A 20231-nucleotide genomic window follows, 5' to 3' on the forward strand; every position below is an offset into this window, starting at 1 on the left:
TTAAGTTATTATTTAACATTCCTTATTAAATCTTAGTTTATCAATGCAGTATCTGACCAAATAAGTGAAAATATATGAATTAATGCAATAACTGTTTGTTTACTTAATGTTAGCTAATCATTATTAATGTTGTGTCATGTGTTTTTATTGTTAGCACATACATTAGCTGATGTTATTCAACATTTAATATGAAAACAACATTAACTAATGCAATTCTTACTTATTTACTTAATATTATCTAATTATTATTAATGTAGCACTTCATGTGTTGTTCAGGTTAACAAGTGCATGACTTAATGTTAGTCAACATTTACAGTAAAATGTTACCATTAAAATGAACCCCACTGTGTGAAGGCTGTACTTTAGCCTGGCATACTCTCACTGAGAGTTGTTTGTATGAGAGTTGTTTGCATCAATTTACAGCCACCAAGAGAGGGATTAAAGTGAAATACAGGGCAATCTGGGCACCCCTAGTCAAATTATGTTTTGTTGATGTTTTAAGTGAAAATAAGATAATAAAATCCTCTACAGAGAACATGCTTCTGCACATTTGAATACACGGCTATGGTCTAACATATTGGGAAATAAAAAATAAAACATAAAATGTTTTGGCACATTTTATAGTTTATGTTTTATTTTTTTTTTTTTAATTTGTTAAACTTAGCAAATCAATAAAAATGGTGCACAACATTTTTAATTTAATCGAAAAACTCAAATATTTAAGGGTGCTCTCTGTAGGAGATAACTTATTTTCACTAAGAAAATCATGAAAACATATCATTTAACCAGAGGTGCATACAGCTGTAAGTGTGACTTATGTGAAGGTACACACAACTCAGTAACCAGTTAATGAAAGTTACATTTGTGGCACAAAAACTTTGCAGATTATAAAAAAAAATGGCAGATGACGTTACATGAACACAGAAACATGACTGAACGTATGTTCTACTGAAACCTGTTTAACTACATAATCTGTCTCTGTGCTACATTTTACCTCATGTTAGTTTGTGCCCTGCTCACCCCTACTGGTGAGATCATGGAACAGTTAACTGACTCTGGCTATGAAAATAGGCTATGTCATGGCATATTTTGTGCCACATTTTCTTCCTGTGTACACCTGACCCTGAACGTTTATGCAGTGCTATTCTGACGTAAACATTCTTTCAGCTTCTGTATCTGTTGCCTTTGTGAACGGAAGACTCTCCACAAAACAGTCTTTTTGGAACCAAACACAAATGTATGCCTGGTTTTTGCATGTTTTTCTATGTTTTTCATGATCCTCTCTTGGATGAATGTGCACAAGGAACAGAAGCACATTTTCTACATAATACATGGACAGAATATGTCTGATTTGCACCCGAAACTGGTACAAAAGGCCTAGTACATCAGTATCATTCATTTTTTTAATGTAATGATTTACATGCTGCACATGTCAGGAAACCAGTGCCACACACATTTTAGGTTTTCCCTGCTCCAACAAACAACGTTGGATCAGGTGTGCATGAAATATATTACAATCTGAGGAGCACTGCCATGACATGAGTCAGCTTTCATTTATTATAGGCCCAAGCTCTGAAATTCTGTACAGAAAAACCTGAGAGCCATCAACACTCTTAAAAAGTACCTTTAAACTCACTTATTTAATGTTGCATTTAAATAGAATCAGTACACAGCTAATTTGCCAGTGTTAAATTTATACTGTGAGTGTTAGATGTAACACTTTTTCAGTGTGTATATAGGTTCATACCAATTTATGTTTAAAATACACTTTTTGAGGTGTTGCTATTTTATACCACTTTAAGCATTAAAATTCTACCACTGTCAGCGTTACAATTCTAGCATTAAGGTGTTGTTACACCACTCGTGTTGCATGGTACACCAGAAAGAGTATACTGTTCAGAACACAGCTGTTAATTTATCACTGCACTGGAGTTAGTTGTCGACCTAAAAGGCACCAAAAATGTTAGCCTAATAACGTCGCCTAGAATACAAGTCTCTAATTTCAAAATGAACACTTCAGTAATGTAATACTAAAAAATAATTAAGCACAAGCTGAGTAAAATTAAAATGACTACCTCACATGAAAATGTTAGCATTAAAAATGCAGGGAGAACTCCTAAAATAAATGGCTGTTGTAGAGTCTGCATTGGCTAAACAAGGCTGAATCTCAAATGACTCCCTCCTCCCTGTGTGTTGCACTAAGTAAAGAATTAAAATAATATGCCTAACAACAAGTCTTTTGGGGTTCAGGCATATGTGCACAATTCTATATTGGACAAAAAGTGCACTATTTGGGTGCAAACCCCAGAATTTCATTATTTTTGTGGTGCACTATACAGGCAGTAGGGAGGCATTTTTGATTCAGCCTAAGTTAATAGTGATTAGTTAATGTTAGTAGTAAGCAGGTTAAAAAGAATAGTTTTGAATTGCACATTACAAATCATATACAAAATATACAGACATCTAATTACCTTACTCATCACCTGCCTGGACTGCCAAAAATGACTGGAAGTTAAAACAACTCCTTGCAAGAGCGCTGGTGCTTACTATCCTATAACTCCAGACTCTGAGTTTTATCAACTCGCTGGGTGTAAAAACAACTTCAGGATGACCATCAATACTAAATTTAAATACTAAAAACACTTTTTAGCACTGTAAATTTTGCTGTGTGCCTTCTTGGAACTAAATTATTATCATTTTGTTTCCAGTGAAATATTACTGTCTTTAATTTATCAGTCATTTCTTCTGTTTTCTCTCTTTATATTCACCAAAGTTTAAGTAAAAAAAATGAAAAACAGACATGAATGAAGAAACCCTTTTACTCCTCGAAATAATGTCTTACTGATATAGCTAAGTGAGACAGTTCATGATAATCCCAATACGTACAGATTTTATCTGGTTCAATCTACATTGTGTGGTGTATAATGCAAGGAACATATCGCTGCTGCCCAAAAAACTTTTTTTTCAGATTTCATTTTCATTTGAGCACAGCAGGTGTGCTTTATATTGTGGGAAAAATGATTGATGAATAAACCAATAGAAATGCTCCAAAATAGCTTGGAATAAAAATAAAATCTCTTTACATTAACTTAAATTAAAAGTTAAGATTTTTTTTCTTATATTATCCTGTAAATTTACCTTTTTTGGACAGCAATGACATGTAAACAAACTGGACAGAGTATTAGTCAGTTATCTCCTGCACCTGAAAACAATAACATTTATCATAACATTTAAAAAGGCTAGATTCAAAGTTGCATAGTTAGTAGATCATGTGCCTTAATACCAGGTTTGATGCTATGCTGAAGTCATAGATTATTTATTTGGTGAATTTTGATACACTGAAATGGAGAAATTATCGCTGTACAGTGTGGACCACATATCAGGGTGCAGCTTCCATGTGTGTGGAGTTTCTTCATGCTCTCTCTAATCAGAGTCACTGCCAGAGCTGCTTCCAGAATGCTGTGGGAAGAATAACACTTATAAAACAATGTTATAAGATACAAAAACCATCACAGTTACAAATATGTATGTAAGTGATTAGTTGTAATTGCACATTTTTGTGTTGTGTGTAAATGCACCTGTTCTGTATTCACCTTTGAACTTGACCGCTACATGAATGCAGCTCAGGGTGGAGGGAGAGTGAGGAAGACAGTGGGAAAGGGAGCAGCAATTGCTTGGAGTTAGCTGACTACTACACATAACTAACAAAGCTGTTTTGCCTGGATATATCTTAACCTATGTATGTTTAAGTATATATATATATATATATATATATATATATATATGTATATATATATATATATATATATATATATATATATATATGCATTTGGTGCATTTTGATAATTTCTCATGTCTTCATTTTAAACATGTGTTTAACCGCTTTTGCCAGTGATCATGGTTTCTGCTGACAGTAATGAACCATTTCAATGCATTGTAATTCTCCATTAAAATGGCTGGTAGGCTACAGTCTGACTACTGAAGCAGTAAGTCTCAGAAACATATCTAAATCATAATCTGTCACAGTACTAACAAAGATACCAGATAAGAACTGAGTCAGGCAGCATGTTCTCACCTTTTACATGCTTTTTCCCATGTCTGCCATGTCAGTGACAATGCCCAGGCCCATGACCGTGCCCAGGCCCATGACCAGGCCCATGACCAGGCCCATGACCTTGACCAGGCCCATGCCCAGGCCCATGCCCAGGCCCAGGCCCATGCCCAGGCCCTCCATGGGGCCCAGGTGGATTGCACGGACCTCCTCCTCCATGCCCTGGCTTGCCTGGTGGTGGGGGTGTGCTGCCAGGCGGCCCACCCGGTCCTGGTTGCTTTGGACGGTTGGGGTTCATACTGTGCCTATGGGAGGCCCTGCAACAAACACATAAGATACCCAAGTCATATTTTTTGTATATTATTTATTTTTGTAGTAATTATATCAAAGACATACATTATATTTTGTAGTACATATTAGAAAATACTAATATATTTACATATACATAAATCGTCATCTTTTCATTTGATTTCTCATGACAAACTTGAATTTATCATTAATCTAATCACCTTGCAGATATCAGTAGTGTTTTAGACAAGTCAGACAAGTGCTAGGATTTTGAGGACTGTGCACAGATTTGATTCTTTTAGTTGCATATTCTATAACTATTGCATAATTATTGCTTAGCAGAAACTAAGGGTTTTAAACTGGTTACCTAAGATTAGAAATCCCATAAGTACAACAAATACACCATTCATTATTCTGAAGGGACACCTGCATAAAACAACACTGACTACAAATAAGAAGGAGTATTTGTTATAATTGAGTTGTGCCAATGGTGGTGTGCACAGCCAGCTTCTTTAAAGTGCTGCTGTGACTGATTGGGATAATCTAGTTAAGCATATAAAGAAAGTTACAGAGGAAGTACAAAAATACGACTAACAAACTTTACAGTTCAAATTGCACTACTTGTATACATGGTCACTAGACATCACTAGCATGCACCTCTAACATCATCATCAGAGTCAAACGCAGTCTCTGTATTACTATCAGTGAATGTATTGCCAGTTCAGATGTAACTTCATTGAAAGCTCAATAGACAATATACTCACTTACTGCAGTCGAAATGTGTAAAGAAAGAGGGTCCAGTATCAGGCAGTCCCTGCAGACTGTGTCCAATGTTTTAGTTATGGGTGACGCTTTAAATACATTCTGTATTCTTACAAATTGGAGCACTGTATATGGGCGTAACCCAAGTTACAGTTTAACCAGACACACCAAAGCATTTAACTGCAAGATAAGATTTTACAATCAGCCCCATAATCATTACGTCAAGGCACTGTTGGTAAAAATAGGTAAAGAGGTCATGGAAAAAAAGTTTCTGTGGTTAATTAGCTCAACCTCAAACGGAAAAAGAAAAAAGAGAAAAAACATTGATTTATTTAATCTAAGATAACAAAAACCTTAATCAAAAAATGTGTCACAATTACTGTCACCACTCCAAAGTCTTCTAAACAAAATGTAACTGAAGAATGTTGTCATTATACATTTTTAATTCCACCTTAGTGTTGAGGAACTCAGCAGTCATCTGTGACTGTTTTGTGTGGTTTAAATATGAGGTGACATAGGCCAAATTCTCCTCTATATACAAATGAATTGAGACAAAAGTATGTTGACACTCATAAATCAGGCAATGGCTATAAAAAATAGCTGCATGCAGGAAAATGCCCATATCCAAGGCAATAATTGTTTAAAAGAACAATTGTTAAAGTTTAAAACAACCAGAGCTGTAGTGAACAGGCCTTTACCTCATGCACAATGCACAATGAGAAGGATGGTTAGAGAGTTAAAATTTCTCCAAGGAACACCAAGCCTCAAAAAATATTAGACACCACCCATTACCACACTTGTGTCCATGCTCATGATCATGCCCAGTACAATGCCCAGCATCATGTGCTTGCTCTCCATGAGTGGATTGCATGAACCTCCCACTCCATGCCTGGGCTTGCCAGGCTGTGGGGGAGGAGAAAGGTACAGCTTGTTTCCAGGCTGCCCACTCTGTGGTGAACCTGCCCCACCTACAATGAGAGGAAGGTGGTTAGAGATTTACAGAAAGGTGCTGCAGTTTGTTTTGAAGCTGTTTATCCCCCAAAGGCCCTGGGAATCCTGTTAAGTGGCATTATGGACTCCATGAAACCACCAGGAGATTTGAAATGAAAACCTGGCTGCCTCTGCCTCAAAGCCAGGATCTTACAGCAGGTCAATGATACAGAACATATGTTCAAATCCATACAAAAATGGTTCACTGATCAGAAAATAAAGCTGTCAACATGGCCATCTCAGTCCACTGATCTAAACCCCACTGAAAATCTGTGGGGTGAGTTTACGAGAGGAGTCCAAAAGAGAGGACCTAGGACCCTGGAGAATCTGGAGAGATTTTGTATTGAGGATTGCTTGCTCTGTATTCTCCAAACTGATCAAGCATTACAGGAGAAGACTCATTGCTTTTATGTTGGCAAACAGAGGTGGCACAAAGTACTAAATAGCACCAATAATTGTGATGTGGTTTGTATTTTATACTCGCAGAAAACTGTTCATAAACTAAGAATACACATTTCTGAATTGAAGTATTATTGTCAAAAATAATTATTGTGCTTAAACATTGAAACATCAGGTTCTAAAACATTCTTAAGAACTGTGTACTATGTACAATTTAACTATTGTATAATGTGTTTGCTAAAATGTTTAATGAATGTAAATTCAATCACATATATGTTGTGGTAAAACACACAGTACAAGTGAAAATTGAATGATACTGAATGAAGACGTTAATAAAAAACATCAAGACAGTAAAGAGTTAAGCAGAGACCATCTGCTTGATCAGGTACGTGCATTTCCTTATATCATGCTACCTTTTGCAAGTGATAGATACTCAAACAGGGCTTTGGTTGTGTGTCTCTATCTTTGCTAGTCAAAAAACAAACAGTGTTAAGTTAATAAAAAAAAAAACGTATCAAAGGTTGAATGAGTGAAGTATCAAACTTTGGCCTCTATCTAAAACCAGTATTTACTGCTTGGCAACTGGAGGCACCAAAGAATTAACTACCTAGAAACACACACAAACACACGGTGCTTCACTTTTGAGGATGTAAATCTTACTTAAAAATGGAATTTCCCTGGAATTTCTCTACAGAGCCTGGCATTCAGTCAGGCGAAGAAAACAAGAACAAGAAGAATAAGTTGGTTTTGTTTCCATCATGTTTTATGGAAATCAGTTTTTTATTTGTTTATCTCAGGGAGTTGCACAAAGAGGTGCTGATGGAATGTGAATTTTTAACTTCTTTCAGGTAGAGGAAGAGAATGTGACAAGATCACTAGAGCTGTCGGGAGATTGTGAGTACGGTCCCTGGTGATGCCATGGCCATCTGTGTCCAGGATGGCCTCTGGCATCTGTTAGCTGATGTTACAGAACTGGCATTTAGCATTCTCCAAGTGTGCTTAACTATTCAATGATGTTGCATTGGAACGATGCAGTGGTGCTTCATGTATATGGGAGGAAGCTCATGCTAGCCTTCACCCTCCCAGACTGGTTGCATTGTGTGATTTGGGGAGACCTAGCTAGATGGTGAAACTAGATATGACTAAATTGGTGAGAAAATCAGGCAAAAAAAAAGAATCACCCAATTATGATTGATAACACAAGAAACATGAATTCACATGACATATTTGATTACCTAAATACTGAGCAAAAGTCAGAGACCACTCTTCATATATTTAATTTCCAGTCAAAACAACCAATAGGAAGCAGAAGTTACCTAATTTTTGGTATCAGAATTTTTTTTTTTCCATAATTTGGTGTCCACCCATTGCCTAATACAGCTTACATTCTTTTCAAGTGACTTGCTTTCAGTTTTTCAAAGAAATCTGCAGGAATATTTTACCACATGTCCAAAGTTCAGTCTTAGAAGTTGGCTGCATTTTCTGCTTCTCGTAATCCAAGTAATCCCAAACATATTCAGCAATGTTGAGGTCTGGACTTTGGGGTGGACAGTCCATTGTTCTGAGAACACCAGCAGCTGTTTTGTTTGATTTGCAAATTTTCTTCTTTTTTGCCTATTTCCTCTACTCAGTAGGAGCTTCTTGACAGCTACATATTATTTCAGACCCAATGCTCCTGTTTTTTTTCACTTTCTTATTCCTTATGCAAGCAGACTGTCTTGGATCTAATCCTCTCTGAAATATCTCCTGAAAAATGAAAAACTTGTTCTTTACCCTATAAAATCCCAGGCCTATTACATACTAAGGCTTATTATTCAGTAACTACAGGGACTTCAGCGCAAACTGGCTGAACTGTTCTTAGGTTATAGAAGTGTGTAATAAAACTTTAGACCTGCTGGTGGGCCCTGGCCATTTAAGTTGTTAACAGGTGTTTTGACTGGAAAATAAATGAGTAAAGTGTGGTCTCTTACTTTTGCACAGTACTGTGTTTAATGGTGTAACAAAATAACTATTTCTTAGTAATTATTAAAAAATCAGCTCTGGCTTAAATAATGCTCCAAAGTCTTTTAAGCATAAAAGAAGTAAAGCAAATGGACCTATAACTGTAGATTGAGATAACAAAGCCCTGTATGTGCACAAATTTTAATGATTAACATACAAAATTACACTTAAATTACACTGAAGTACCAAATCAAAGAGTTTCACATAGCAGCAGATTGGTATGTATAAAAGAGAAACTCCCATCAGGTAGTAAGGCAGATCAGACACCAAAGAGAAGTAAACTCCTCGCAGATGATCTCTCAGTCCCTCACAGTTTCACCTTCCCAGCAAGAGAGCTGGAGGGGTAGAGGCGCGAGAAACGGCCCAGGGTCCAAATAGGAAACACATTCCTGTAGGATGTGTAGCTGATGGCACAGCTCTTGTTGAAAACACCAGAGATGTTTTCCTGCAACGGTGAAGAAAGGTCTGTTTGTAAAGGCACTTTTCAGTTAAAAAAATAGCAAATAGATAACAGAGTGATAGAATAACTGAAATCTGGGGGAGGACCATGCCTCAAACCAATCTTACACCCTAAAACTCCCATATCTTCCTTCTATTTCCCACAACAAGGTTTTCCAGAGGTCCAGCCTTCTAACTCCAAGTAGAAGCCACTGAGAATTCCAGCCAAGGTTCTCTTCCCTCAGTCTCTACTCATTGTACCACCATATGGTAAAGGCATGGTGCAAACACAACTGTCCTTGAACAAACAAAGACATGAAGAAAGTAACTCACTTGTGGCCAATCTCCATTAGGAAGCTGCTTGTCAATCAAAACCTGTATTCCATCCTCAATCACCTTTAGGTCAGGGTACCTACAGTGAAAATATCCAATGAAAAAGGTTAGTTAAATGAACTATAAAAGCCTATTTCTCATGGTCCCTTAAATGGTTTATGAGTAATGGCTCAAATCAATGAATCATGAATCATTGAATAATAATAATAATGATAATAATAATCATCATAACCATCATCGTCATCATCATCATCATCTAAAAAAATCAATAAATCAATCAGTGAATTAGCTTAATTAATCTGCTAATGTGCATTACCACAAACAACTAAATTAAGTAAGAGTGGCACAAATAAGTCGAGGCAGTGGTTTTATATAAATTTGGGTGAAATCAGAGAACTGAATTTTGCAGTGTAGAAGGACCTGAGATGCCCGTCATTCAGTGAGCATAAAACAGATTCAGCTAGTATTTTGGGTTGTATATCACCTGACAGCCATCAGGCCCAGAAGAGCCCAGCAGGTGTTGTGGATCTGTGAGTTTTTGCTCTGTACATAGCGCCGCTGTTCACATGACTCAAAGTCCTCTCCCCAGCCTCCATCCTCCATCTGCTTAGAGAGCAGGAAGTCACAGGCACGCCTCACCTCAGCACACACCAGCCTGCAGCACACAGAAGATGCACTGAATGAATGAATGAATAAATGAATGAATGAATGAATGGATGTGTGGAGGATGAACTGGTAGAGCTGTTTGAATAAACAGCCATCACCAACTTTCCAGAAGCCCAGAAGACAACAGCAACAAACAGAAAGCCTTTCTTGGAAAATCTTCAATTCCATGAAATCATGAATCTAAACTGAAATATGTTCACCATACAAATCCATGAGAAAGGAAACTACTGATGTAAACAAAGTTATTCAGAGTGGTTTGATGAGTGCCGTTCTAGAGAAACTTGCAGAGTCAGAAATGTTCTCAGTGGTGGTGAATCAGGAATCAGGAATCAGACGTCCAAATGACTCAGAAAACTACAACACAGAAAGTTATTACATGAAATTGTTACAAATAAGCTGGGTGGTGCCTGAGGTATTGTTTACAATAGATTTGAGATAATATTTTGGTCTAAAATGATTTTTGAAAAATATTTTCATGGTGAAGAGGCAGATGCAGCATGTTGTAAGGACAACAGTACCCAATGAAACAGTACCCAATGAAAATGTTTTTTCAGGTTTACCACTACCTTAAAATGATCAACATTACATATAAAAACTCAGAACATGTGTAGCTTCACTGGTCATTTTGGATAGCAAACAAAACAGCTATATTAGTGTTGCAGCTCCTGATTCCTGATCACCACCACTGTAAAGAAGTCTGAGTTGGTACGTTTCTCTACAATGCAAAACAAAGGCTAACTCTCAGGTGTTTATGAGTTCAAAACATACCCATCATATCCATCCCGGAAAGTGTGACCCATACATGCAAATGCCTCCAGGCCAAACCAGACTCCATATGTAAAGCACACACCCCATGAGCTGTAAAAGATACAAATGCAAAGGCTATAGACTTTGTACTTAATAACAAAATTGTCTGTTGTATTGTTGAATTACAGAACGCCACAAAAAAAAAGTACATATACTGAATCAACACCCACTTGAGCAAATAACCACAGACTAAAGTACAGTAAAATAAAAAATCCTCTCTTCACAAATCAGCACTGCACTGAAGGTGGAGGCCTACCCTTCCCATGAGCCATCAGGTCTTTGCATCCTTCTGCAATAGTCGAGCCCCTGCTGAAGCGTGCTCCTATAATAACATATTAGAGCTTAACTCATGCTGTGCTTTGCCTTCAGTTTCTTAACATGTTCTGTGGGCTGGTGCTGCAGATGTACCTGATCTCCTGTGCTCTGTGCTCAGGGTAAATATGGTGGAAGTGCTGCAGAGCTTGCATCACAGCCGAAGTGCACTCCACATAGGTGTAGTCGATCATGATATCACCTGTTACAGGATACAAAGTGAGAAAATGCCAAGCTGACAAATAAAACCAAAGACAAACTGAAGATCTCTAAAACAGTGCACAGAAATTCTAATATATATACTGTTACGTGCCATTATATATGCTATTATATGCACTGGGTTGCCAGTTATTTGGCACCTTTTACCCATGCGTTACTTTATCAGGTCGCAATGATGTTTTCAGTTATATGCTTCATGTACTGCACATCGGTACATATAATTAAACAGGATGATCTTGTGGACTCCTAACATTGCTGGAATTTCAGCTCATGATCTGTTGACAATAACACAAAACCTTGCAAACTTGCTTTGTCAGGAGAAATGCTCTTACCAAACACCTCTGAGGGATTGAGCAGTTCCAGCAGCTTTCCTCCACGTTTGGTCTCATAAGTGGCAAAACCACCATCAGCATTTTTCATGCTCAGGAGCTAGAAGAAAGAATGAGATCTGGCCTTCAGTTATTATAGCCCCTAGCTCTGGAATTCTCTACTGAAAATCCTCACAGGCAGTGACATTCTTTTAAAAAGTACCATAAAACATACTTATTTAATACAGCATTTAAAGGGGATTCAGACCTATTTTTGTGTATATATTTGGGCATAATTGAATAATTTAGATAAACAAAGTCATTCACAGTGGTCTGATGTGAAATAGTTCATTGTAAAGAAACTGATTCTGAATTCTTTGAAGTGGTGATGATAAAACCAGGGGTCACAATGTCTACATCACAAATATAGCCATTTTACTGACTATTCAAAGCCACCAGGGACCCTACATGTTTTCTGTGTTTTTTATTTGTAATGTTGATAATGGTGAAAAATAAGTTATATTTTGTATTTAAAAAAAGGTTTTAGAGCAAACCTTCCCAAAACTTATCAAACACTGTCAAGCATCAGGCTGTGTGTTCATAATCATTTGATATACTAACTTTCTGTGTAGTTTTTAGAGGCATTAAACTCTTCAGACGTCTTCAGATTTACAGAGACAGAACTGTTTCCATTAGTGGTGGTGATAGAAACCGGCAAATTTGACTGACTGTTGAGTGACTGTTTATATCTTAACCATTTAATTAAATTAAGAAATTTTGAACAATTGGTGGAATTCCCCTTTGGTGTGCCTTCTTAGAATTATATTTTCTGTCTTTTCATTTTTCAACAGTTTCTTATTTTCTCTGTTTGTATTTTTCTAAATGTTAATATTATTCTCTGATGTACCACATTGACTGCATCAAAGAGTCTCTCTTCAGGGATATGATCTGTAATGAAGCTGCACCGCTCCTGCAGTAACATCACTGACTTGAGCCCCTCTGCTGTGCAATCAGCCACGATCCAGCCACAGTCGTGTGTGCTAAAAGGAAAACCTCCCTGATCACACACACACACACACACACACACACAAACACACAATTAACTCACAGTTACACTAAAGCTCTAGATTAATTTCATTTTTTAACCATACACGGAAGCATGCGGTACCTTGTTCATTTGTCTGTAGTATTTTTCATACTGTGGAGGGTTCTCTTTAATCTGAAATGAAAAACTGATCAGTTCCTGGATTCTCAAAAACATCATAACACTACTATCAAACACAGTGATCCAGGGTGTCTTCTTGCTGGTCACTTCATCACTTCACTGATTCATGCTTTATTTCATGTTATGCTCTTACCTGGGTTACATTAAAGAACTGGTGGGCCTTCTGTAAGCACTCTGTAAAACGAGGGTTGTCCTGGGCACCTGCCTGCACACCCAAACAAACGTTTTCAGAGACACTCAGGCCAGCACTATGGTGCCATGTCTCTAATTTATGAGGTTATGATACATGGTTTACTGTTTAATGACGCACACAAATATTGTAATAAAATAATAAAGCATCTAAATACCTCAAGAAATGCTTGTGCTGCAAAGACAGTGTCCCATAGCTGAGATCCATTGGTTCCCTGTGAAATTATACAGTAAAAACATCACTAGAAAAGATCTGATCTCATGAAGAACAATTATACGTATGGTATGATAGTAAAATGTACATTACACAAATTCAATTTTATGCAGCAGAAACTAACCTGCATTTTCATGCCATCAAGGCCTAACCTGCAAAGAAATGTCATGAAATCACTGTTTATATACTTTATAAAAAACTACAAACTGGAAATAAAAAAAGACCAACATAAGCAGCTTGAGATGTCCTGCTGGTCACTAACCAGAGGTAGTCTGGGATTCTGGACACATGCTCCTGGAAGACTGCTGATGAGGGTCCATCAACATGCCAGCGTACCAACATATTAATAGTCTTTGAAATCTGAGGGTGCAGTCGAAGTATGAAAACAGTAAGCATTTCAGCCATTATATGTCTTCTTCATTTGGACAAACATAAAAACTGAACATATACAAAATAAAATATACATTTCTGAACATAGTTACAAGTCCAAAGTTATCATAGACATTTTATTGACAACTCATAAACAAGGTCCTGAACTGTAATATATGTACACCGACCAGCCACTTCAATGAAACCACCTCTTTGTTTCTACACTCATTGTCCATTTTATCAGCTCTTCTTACCATATAGGTGCACTTTATAGTTCTACAATTACAAACTGCAGTCAATTTGTTTCTCCGTATACTTTGTTAGTCACCTTTCACCGTTTTTCAATGGTCAGGAACCCCACAGGACCACCACAGAGCAGGTATTGTTTGAGTATCATTACATTTTGATTTCAGTTTGAATTTAAATACATCTACATAGGCATAACATGCTAAAAAATGAAGTGTAAAAGAAATCTGGTAGGACCCTAATACTCCATTGTTTAAAAGCTATTACAAGCCTCACAGAGTAAAACTTCTTTTTTTACTACTGTAAAGGCTCCATCTACTGGCAAATATTTGTAACTGCACCTCTCTCAGGCTGAGCACTCTAATGAGTCCTCTTTAGTGGCCAGTCTCACAGCATAGCAGTAGCTCATGGGAAGGTAAACCCAGGTATTATTTGGGTGGTGGATCATTCTCAGCACTGCAGTGACCCTACTGCGGTTGTGGCGTGTTGGTATGTGTTGTGCTGGTAGGAGTGGATCTGACACAGCAGTGCTGCTGGAGTTTTTAAACACCTCAGTGTCACTGCTGGACTGAGAACAGTCCACTAACCGGCAATATCCAGTCAACAGCATCCTGTGTGCAACACCATTTGACTGCTGATGAAGGACTAGAGGATGACCAACACAAACTGCGCAGCAACAGATGAGTTACTGTCTCTGACTTTACATCTTTAAGGAGGCCCAACGAAGTAGAAGTGTCCAATGGAGTGTCTGATCCACTCGTATCAGTGCAACACACACTAACACGCCACCACCACGTTAGTGTCACTGTAGTGCTAAGAATGACCCACCAGCCAAATAATACCTGCTGTGTGGATCCTGACCGACGAAAGGGGGCTAACAAAGTATGCAAAAAAACAGAATCATAGAACTATAAAGTGCTCTTATATGGTAAGTGCAGCTGATAAAATGGACAATGATGGTAAAAACTAGGTGTTTAATGTAGTGGCCGGTCAGTGTATATAATACACAAAAAAACCTAAGGGCAAGTTCATCTCCTAAAATGTATCCAGTGTTCAAAGACTAGGCATAGTTAAATACTGTACAACAGTTTTAAACTGCTTGTTTTTATTCCAATGACTTGGGTCAAACTATATCATTTATTCTTATTTCATCATTTCATCACTTCATTTTTCATCAACAACGTTAAGAAACAGCTGTATCGGGTAAATAAAGTATGTAAACACAGGCACCTTTGAGAACTAATAGAAATATACCAAAAATTGTTTTTACCAACTCTTAACTGTGGGATTATACGCAACACGTTAAACAGGTTCATACAGTAATAGCTTACCGGCCCGATACTGATGCACTTTGTAAAGCGATCGTCTGCTTTAATGTGATCATACAGCTCTTTCACTGCTTTCTCTCTCAGTGCTGTGCTGTGATGAGCCTCATATACATTCAAGATCACTGTGGAATACATTTTCTTTAGCACAACTCGTTGAATAGTGAAAAAACAGGACTGTGTAAAAGAAAAGAGATTAAACAAAAAAGAAAATAAAGATGCACTTACAGTAGGCAACAGTGAGCAGGTTACTGTGGGGGGTGTAAATGTCACAGGCTGCTACGTTGTTCCTTTGAGCAGGCCAGTTAATAGTCACGTAGTCCTGTACATACAGCTCCTGTAAATGAATATCAGTGGTACATTGTAAAACAAAATGTTATTTAAATAATGTAATTAAATATTGTTAAACTGTAACATGAGCCCCCGTGACCCAGAAGGACAAGCAGCTTAGAAAATGTGTGTGCGAGTGTATAACATGAGAACAAACCAAAACTGACTCCCAAGATTTTCTCCTTATATGCTGACAGCATTCCAAACTGAGCCAGGAAAGTCTTTCATTCGTTTGTTTTTTCTTCTTTGTGTCGTGATTGTTCTGATTTGTATTTTTGTTTTGTTTTCCATTTATTATAGTCTTGTAGTCTTTTTTGCCTTTGTAAAAACCTGTTAGTGTTGTTTGTGTACTCTGTTATATGTTCTAATGTGTTGCCCTCTTCGTGCATTTGAGTCCAGACTATCTGCATTCCTGTTACGTCATCGGTGACTGTTTTTTATTTAGTCATATGAAATTACAGGCTGACTGACATTTCCACAAGAGACTTTTTCTTAATTTTTCAGTATGTTCACTGATTTGTTAAGATGAATCAGAAATCATAATGCATTTTCCTGAGGTACTGTGATGTACTTTCATCACTGAGCAAAACTTAACTTAGAGACAGGGAGGGTCTCTAAGCTAAGTTTTGCTCAGTGATGGGGTGGTGGTGGGTGGGACAGGCAAAACATAGTTTTTCTGGTTAATATTACTTTTCCAGTTTGTTGGTTCACCGTGATGTATTCAGAATCCAGAAGATGTTTATATATAAAGAGTATTTATATTTCATCGAATTTTGTCTGTTAAATGGTATGGCATGATGAATTGTCCTTAATATGACCAAAGAAAATGAACTAACAAGGTAAAACAGGTCAGTTTTGATTTCAAGTTGACTAAACACATTTACACAGACATAAAATGCTAAAAATGAAATATAAAAGAAATCTGGCAGGAATCTAATACTCCAGTCATTAACAGCTAGTACAAGCCTCATAAAGTAAAGCTTCTAAAAGGCTTCTACTGGTGAACATGTGTAACTGCACCTGTCTCAGGCTGAGCACTAATGGGTCCTCTTTACCGGCCAGCCTGACAGCGTAGCAGTAGCTCATGGGAAGGTAAACCTGTCTGCAGTGGCACCATAGGGTGGACGGGTGCGCCGGCATCCATGCAGGAAACAGCCTGATTGAATTTCAACACAGCAGAGTGTTTTAATTTAAATACATGTGTGTGGACACTTCATATTCATTTTTGATGAATCAGGATAACGTGTGTACCACATCTCCGGAAAAAGGGTGTTCATCCCTTCCCAGCTGTACACATTGAGGATGGCCAGCCAGAATTTTCCCCAGGATGGTATACCTACAGCTCCCCCTGTGGAAAGAAGCACAATTCATTCATAAATAAAAAGATGCATTTCAATCCTAATTTTTGAGTAACAGCTCACTCCACATTGTACTTCATTTACACTACCATTCAAGAGTTTAGAATTACTTGTGACATTAACTATATGCTATATTTTAGTATAGTATAGTATACAGAACCATTTTTAAAAAGGCTCTAAAAGTTTTCTATTGTACAGAAGAACCATTCCACTATGCAAAGAACTATTTTTTAAGGGACATTATAAGAAATGATGTCTTGACGAATCGAAATCTTCCATGATCTGGTCAATGTATTATTATGTTGTAGGAATATTTTAAGATTACTCTCACCTCTTTCTGGGTGTTGTACATGCTTTAAGAAATGTTTTTCATTTTCATCTAAATTTTTCGCAGTATTTCTAAGCAAAAGTATCTACCAACAGATTAAGGCAATTTGAGTGGATAAATTGACATAAAACAGTCAAAAAAATTCATGAATAATCTTAATATTCCTACAACAATATTATAAAGATACAAATAACTATATTTGCCAATATTATTATTTATATATAGATGCTTTATTTAATATTTCTTTTATATTTCTGGGAACCCTAATTGTCTATTTCAAGTAATTTTTTTTCAACATTTCTACTACTACTATCAACTCATTCTGGACATTCATTCTTTATTGTTGATGCTACACAGCTTCCGTATCATGGAATCATCTACAGCTTTGTCCATCATTCTGGACACATAATGAAATATCTTCTTTTTTGCAGCTTCATACAAATTATATGAAACATTCAATGAAGTTGAAGTATGAAGTATCATATTAGAAGAATTTTATACATGATTTCAATTAGATATTTTTATACATCTGCAACACATCTGGTTTTATATTTCAGAAAAAAAAAACTTTTAAGCATTTCTGTATGAGTTGCGGTCAGACCTTTGCTGTGTAAGTTGTTTCTTGCCCGCACCATATCTGGGTCATCAGGCCCAACCCCCAGGATTCTCAGTGTAGTGTAATTGAGGGCCGTGCCAAATACAGTAGACTTGTCTTCAACGTGCCTGAAATATAAAGATTAATCAGCAGCACGTTTGGGGAGCAGGCTACTTTTTGTCTGTACAAGTTGCAACTTTCATGTCATTTTTTACATTTATCAAAATGCATTATTTTTTTTATAAAACGGCCACTCATGATGCAGAAACCCTTCAGAGATGTCAGACCAAGAATAACACACACTATACATCCAAAAGTTTCTAGACACCTGCTCATCCAGAGTTTTTTTGTGTTAATAGAGAGTTGGCTGTAGTAACAGCCTCCACTCTTCTGGGAAGGCCTCACACTAGATAGAACATTGTTGTGAGGATTTGACTGCATTCAACAACAAGGGCATTAGTGAGCTCAGGTACTGATGTTGATGATCAGTTCTGGATCAAAAAATGCCACTTCAACTCATCCCACAGGTATTAAATGGAACTCCCTCCAGAGAACGTAGTTCCAAGGCTCCACAACCCAACGCTGGGGGGGCTTTATACCCATCTAGTCGAGACTTGGTATTGTGAAGGGTGACATCATGTGTGGCTGCTCCAGAGCATCCCATTCTATTAGCAATGCTTTTCTATGGAGATTACTCACTGAAGAGGGGGTCTGGATACTTTTGGACATAAAGTGCACTTTATTTATCTGAAATGTTTATTTCTCTGAGCTACTGTACATAACACGATAAAATTATACTTACAGTCCCCATCCTCCATCTGGCAGCTGCACAGAGCGCAGATACCTCACCATCTCTTTCTTCCAGGCCTCCGGCAGGGAGATGTTAGCCACGTGGCAGGTTATAAGAAGACCTGAACAACACAGCAAAACATGTGCATTCACTTATATCATGAGATCTTCCAAGAAAGTAAAGTAATTCCTGCTCATGTGAAACTGCATTTCCCTGACACATTTATCAGTACTACACCGTACCCGGGAGCAAGAAAAGTGGTCCACCATAGTCTCCAGCCCAGTGGCCATCCTCAGCCTGGAGCTGACTGTAAAAGTCCATACCCTTCAGAGCAGCTTCGACAGCCGTCTGAACAGCAGAGGATGCTGGGACGAACTCACTCTGGGGAACAGGACCAATCATGCCATCTTTTTAAAAGTGTGATGTTGGAAATAAACAGTCTATTGCAATCACTGGAAAACATGGCAGGACTGCACAGGTGTTTACAGATAGAACCTGAACAGTGAACAGTCCAGCAAAGTGTGAAACGTAGCTGGATCAACTACAAAATGTGTTCTCAAATTCTGACATCGAAACTAGAAAGTAGGTATTTTTAAATTATAAGCTCATTACAAATACATGGGTCCATACATGTGGTCATTTGCAGAAACTCTTTTAGCTTTAATTTTCCTGTAGGGCTATTCGCTGTGGTCACTTCTGTTTACCGTGTCTAGACCCAGTGAGTGAGCCTCCAGTAAGGTCTGCTTCCTCTCCTCAATGTCCTCATCCTCCAGATAACTCCAGGTTTGTCTGCCCTCCTCGTTCCTGAGCCTCCAGCGGGTCAGCTCTGTGGCTGGATCTGTTTTATAGGGCCCCCCTCTTCTTCGCAGACTCCTGGGTGAAGCGTGTGTGATGTGTTTATTATAATGTAGATAATGTACAGCCGTATGCAAAAGTTTAAGCGCCTCTGGGCAAACTGAAATGTTTTGTTGATTTTCAAGTTAACATCCTCTATAGAGACACACTTCTGCACATTTTAACGCATAATTACTGTTTATTTGCTGGATTCAACATATTGGAAAAAAATAAAAAATAAAATGTGGCCTGTGCAAAAGCACATCTTATATTTTATATTTTTTCCCAATATATTAAAGAAAATAAATATAAATTGTGCAGTAGAATTTGTGGGAAAACGTGCCATATTTAAGTGTGTACTTCGTAGAGGATGTGGTAATTTATTTTCACCTCAACAAAACATGTTTTTTCACCGGGAGTTTTCAAATTGTTGTAATTAAAGCATTTAAAAATAATCTTTAATAATAATAATAATAATAATAATAATGTGATTTACAGAATGTATAACTAACACTCAGCATGGGGCAGATGATAAAATATCCAAGATAATATGATGGAAGCTGTTGTATGAAAATACATTTGAAACATGGAGCCGATTACAAAATGCAAAAATGTTTATCTGACATAACTGCAGAAGAGTTTTGCGCTGATGTCAGAAATATTTTGATAAACAACTTTTTAATCACATCTTTAACTAAATCTTCTGCGGAAAGTGAAGGAGAGTGAACACTTACGTGCCTTCCGTCATTTTCGGACTTCTGTGACTAGACCTCTCGGGAACTTCAAATGTGAGGCAAGTTACCATGCGAGACTGACGCGCCTCCACTCCGCCAAATGCTTTATGGGTAATGTAG

General features: G+C 37.5%; 1 protein-coding gene and 2 long non-coding RNA genes across 4 annotated transcripts; 1 reads left to right on the forward strand and 2 right to left on the reverse strand.

Annotated features, from left to right (window-relative positions):
* Positions 1–2801: 2801 nt before the first annotated feature.
* LOC118807213 lies at positions 2802–6009 on the reverse strand. Of its 2 annotated transcripts, none has more exons than XR_005007179.1 (4): positions 5800–6009; positions 5104–5281; positions 4076–4368; positions 2802–3459 (listed from the first exon to the last, which is right to left on the reverse strand). It is a non-coding gene; the product is annotated as an uncharacterized LOC118807213 (long non-coding RNA). The 2 variants fall into 2 exon arrangements; XR_005007180.1 differs by having other exon boundaries at positions 5104–5160; positions 5800–5941.
* Positions 6010–6946: 937 nt separating this feature from the next.
* Positions 6947–12113, forward strand: LOC118807218. Its single transcript, XR_005007182.1, has 2 exons — positions 6947–7230; positions 7339–12113. It is a non-coding gene; the product is annotated as an uncharacterized LOC118807218 (long non-coding RNA).
* lss (lanosterol synthase (2,3-oxidosqualene-lanosterol cyclase)) lies at positions 7232–20224 on the reverse strand. The gene is made up of 22 exons (XM_036569133.1): positions 20112–20224; positions 19248–19416; positions 18786–18924; positions 18556–18664; positions 17760–17881; positions 16724–16820; positions 16493–16628; positions 15371–15479; positions 15149–15267; positions 13465–13562; positions 13327–13354; positions 13147–13203; positions 12933–13004; positions 12743–12793; positions 12482–12631; positions 11599–11695; positions 11144–11249; positions 10992–11057; positions 10697–10786; positions 9747–9917; positions 9263–9341; positions 7232–8936 (listed from the first exon to the last, which is right to left on the reverse strand). The coding sequence occupies exons 1-22, from the start codon at positions 20180–20182 to the stop codon at positions 8799–8801; spliced, it is 2274 nt and encodes a 757-aa protein (XP_036425026.1). The 5' UTR covers positions 20183–20224; the 3' UTR covers positions 7232–8798.
* Positions 20225–20231: the final 7 nt, after the last annotated feature.

The sequence above is a fragment of the Colossoma macropomum genome, unplaced genomic scaffold, assembly GCF_904425465.1.
Source record: "Colossoma macropomum unplaced genomic scaffold, Colossoma_macropomum, whole genome shotgun sequence".
NCBI classification, from domain to species: domain Eukaryota; kingdom Metazoa; phylum Chordata; class Actinopteri; order Characiformes; family Serrasalmidae; genus Colossoma; species Colossoma macropomum.

What these genes read in the sequence shown, in the direction of transcription:
- lss (XM_036569133.1), bottom strand. Translation starts at nt 20,182, where the DNA reads ATGGTAACTTGCCTCACATTTGAAGTTCCCGAGAGGTCTAGTCACAGA. An exon ending in TAGTGCTCAGCCTGAGACAG is followed by an intron (nt 15,480 to 16,492) that starts GTGCAGTTACAC and finishes ATTCATTTACAG; the next exon opens with GAGCTGTATGTACAGGACTA. An exon ending in TCTTTGATGCAGTCAATGTG is followed by an intron (nt 11,696 to 12,481) that starts GTACATCAGAGA and finishes TCTTTCTTCTAG; the next exon opens with CTCCTGAGCATGAAAAATGC.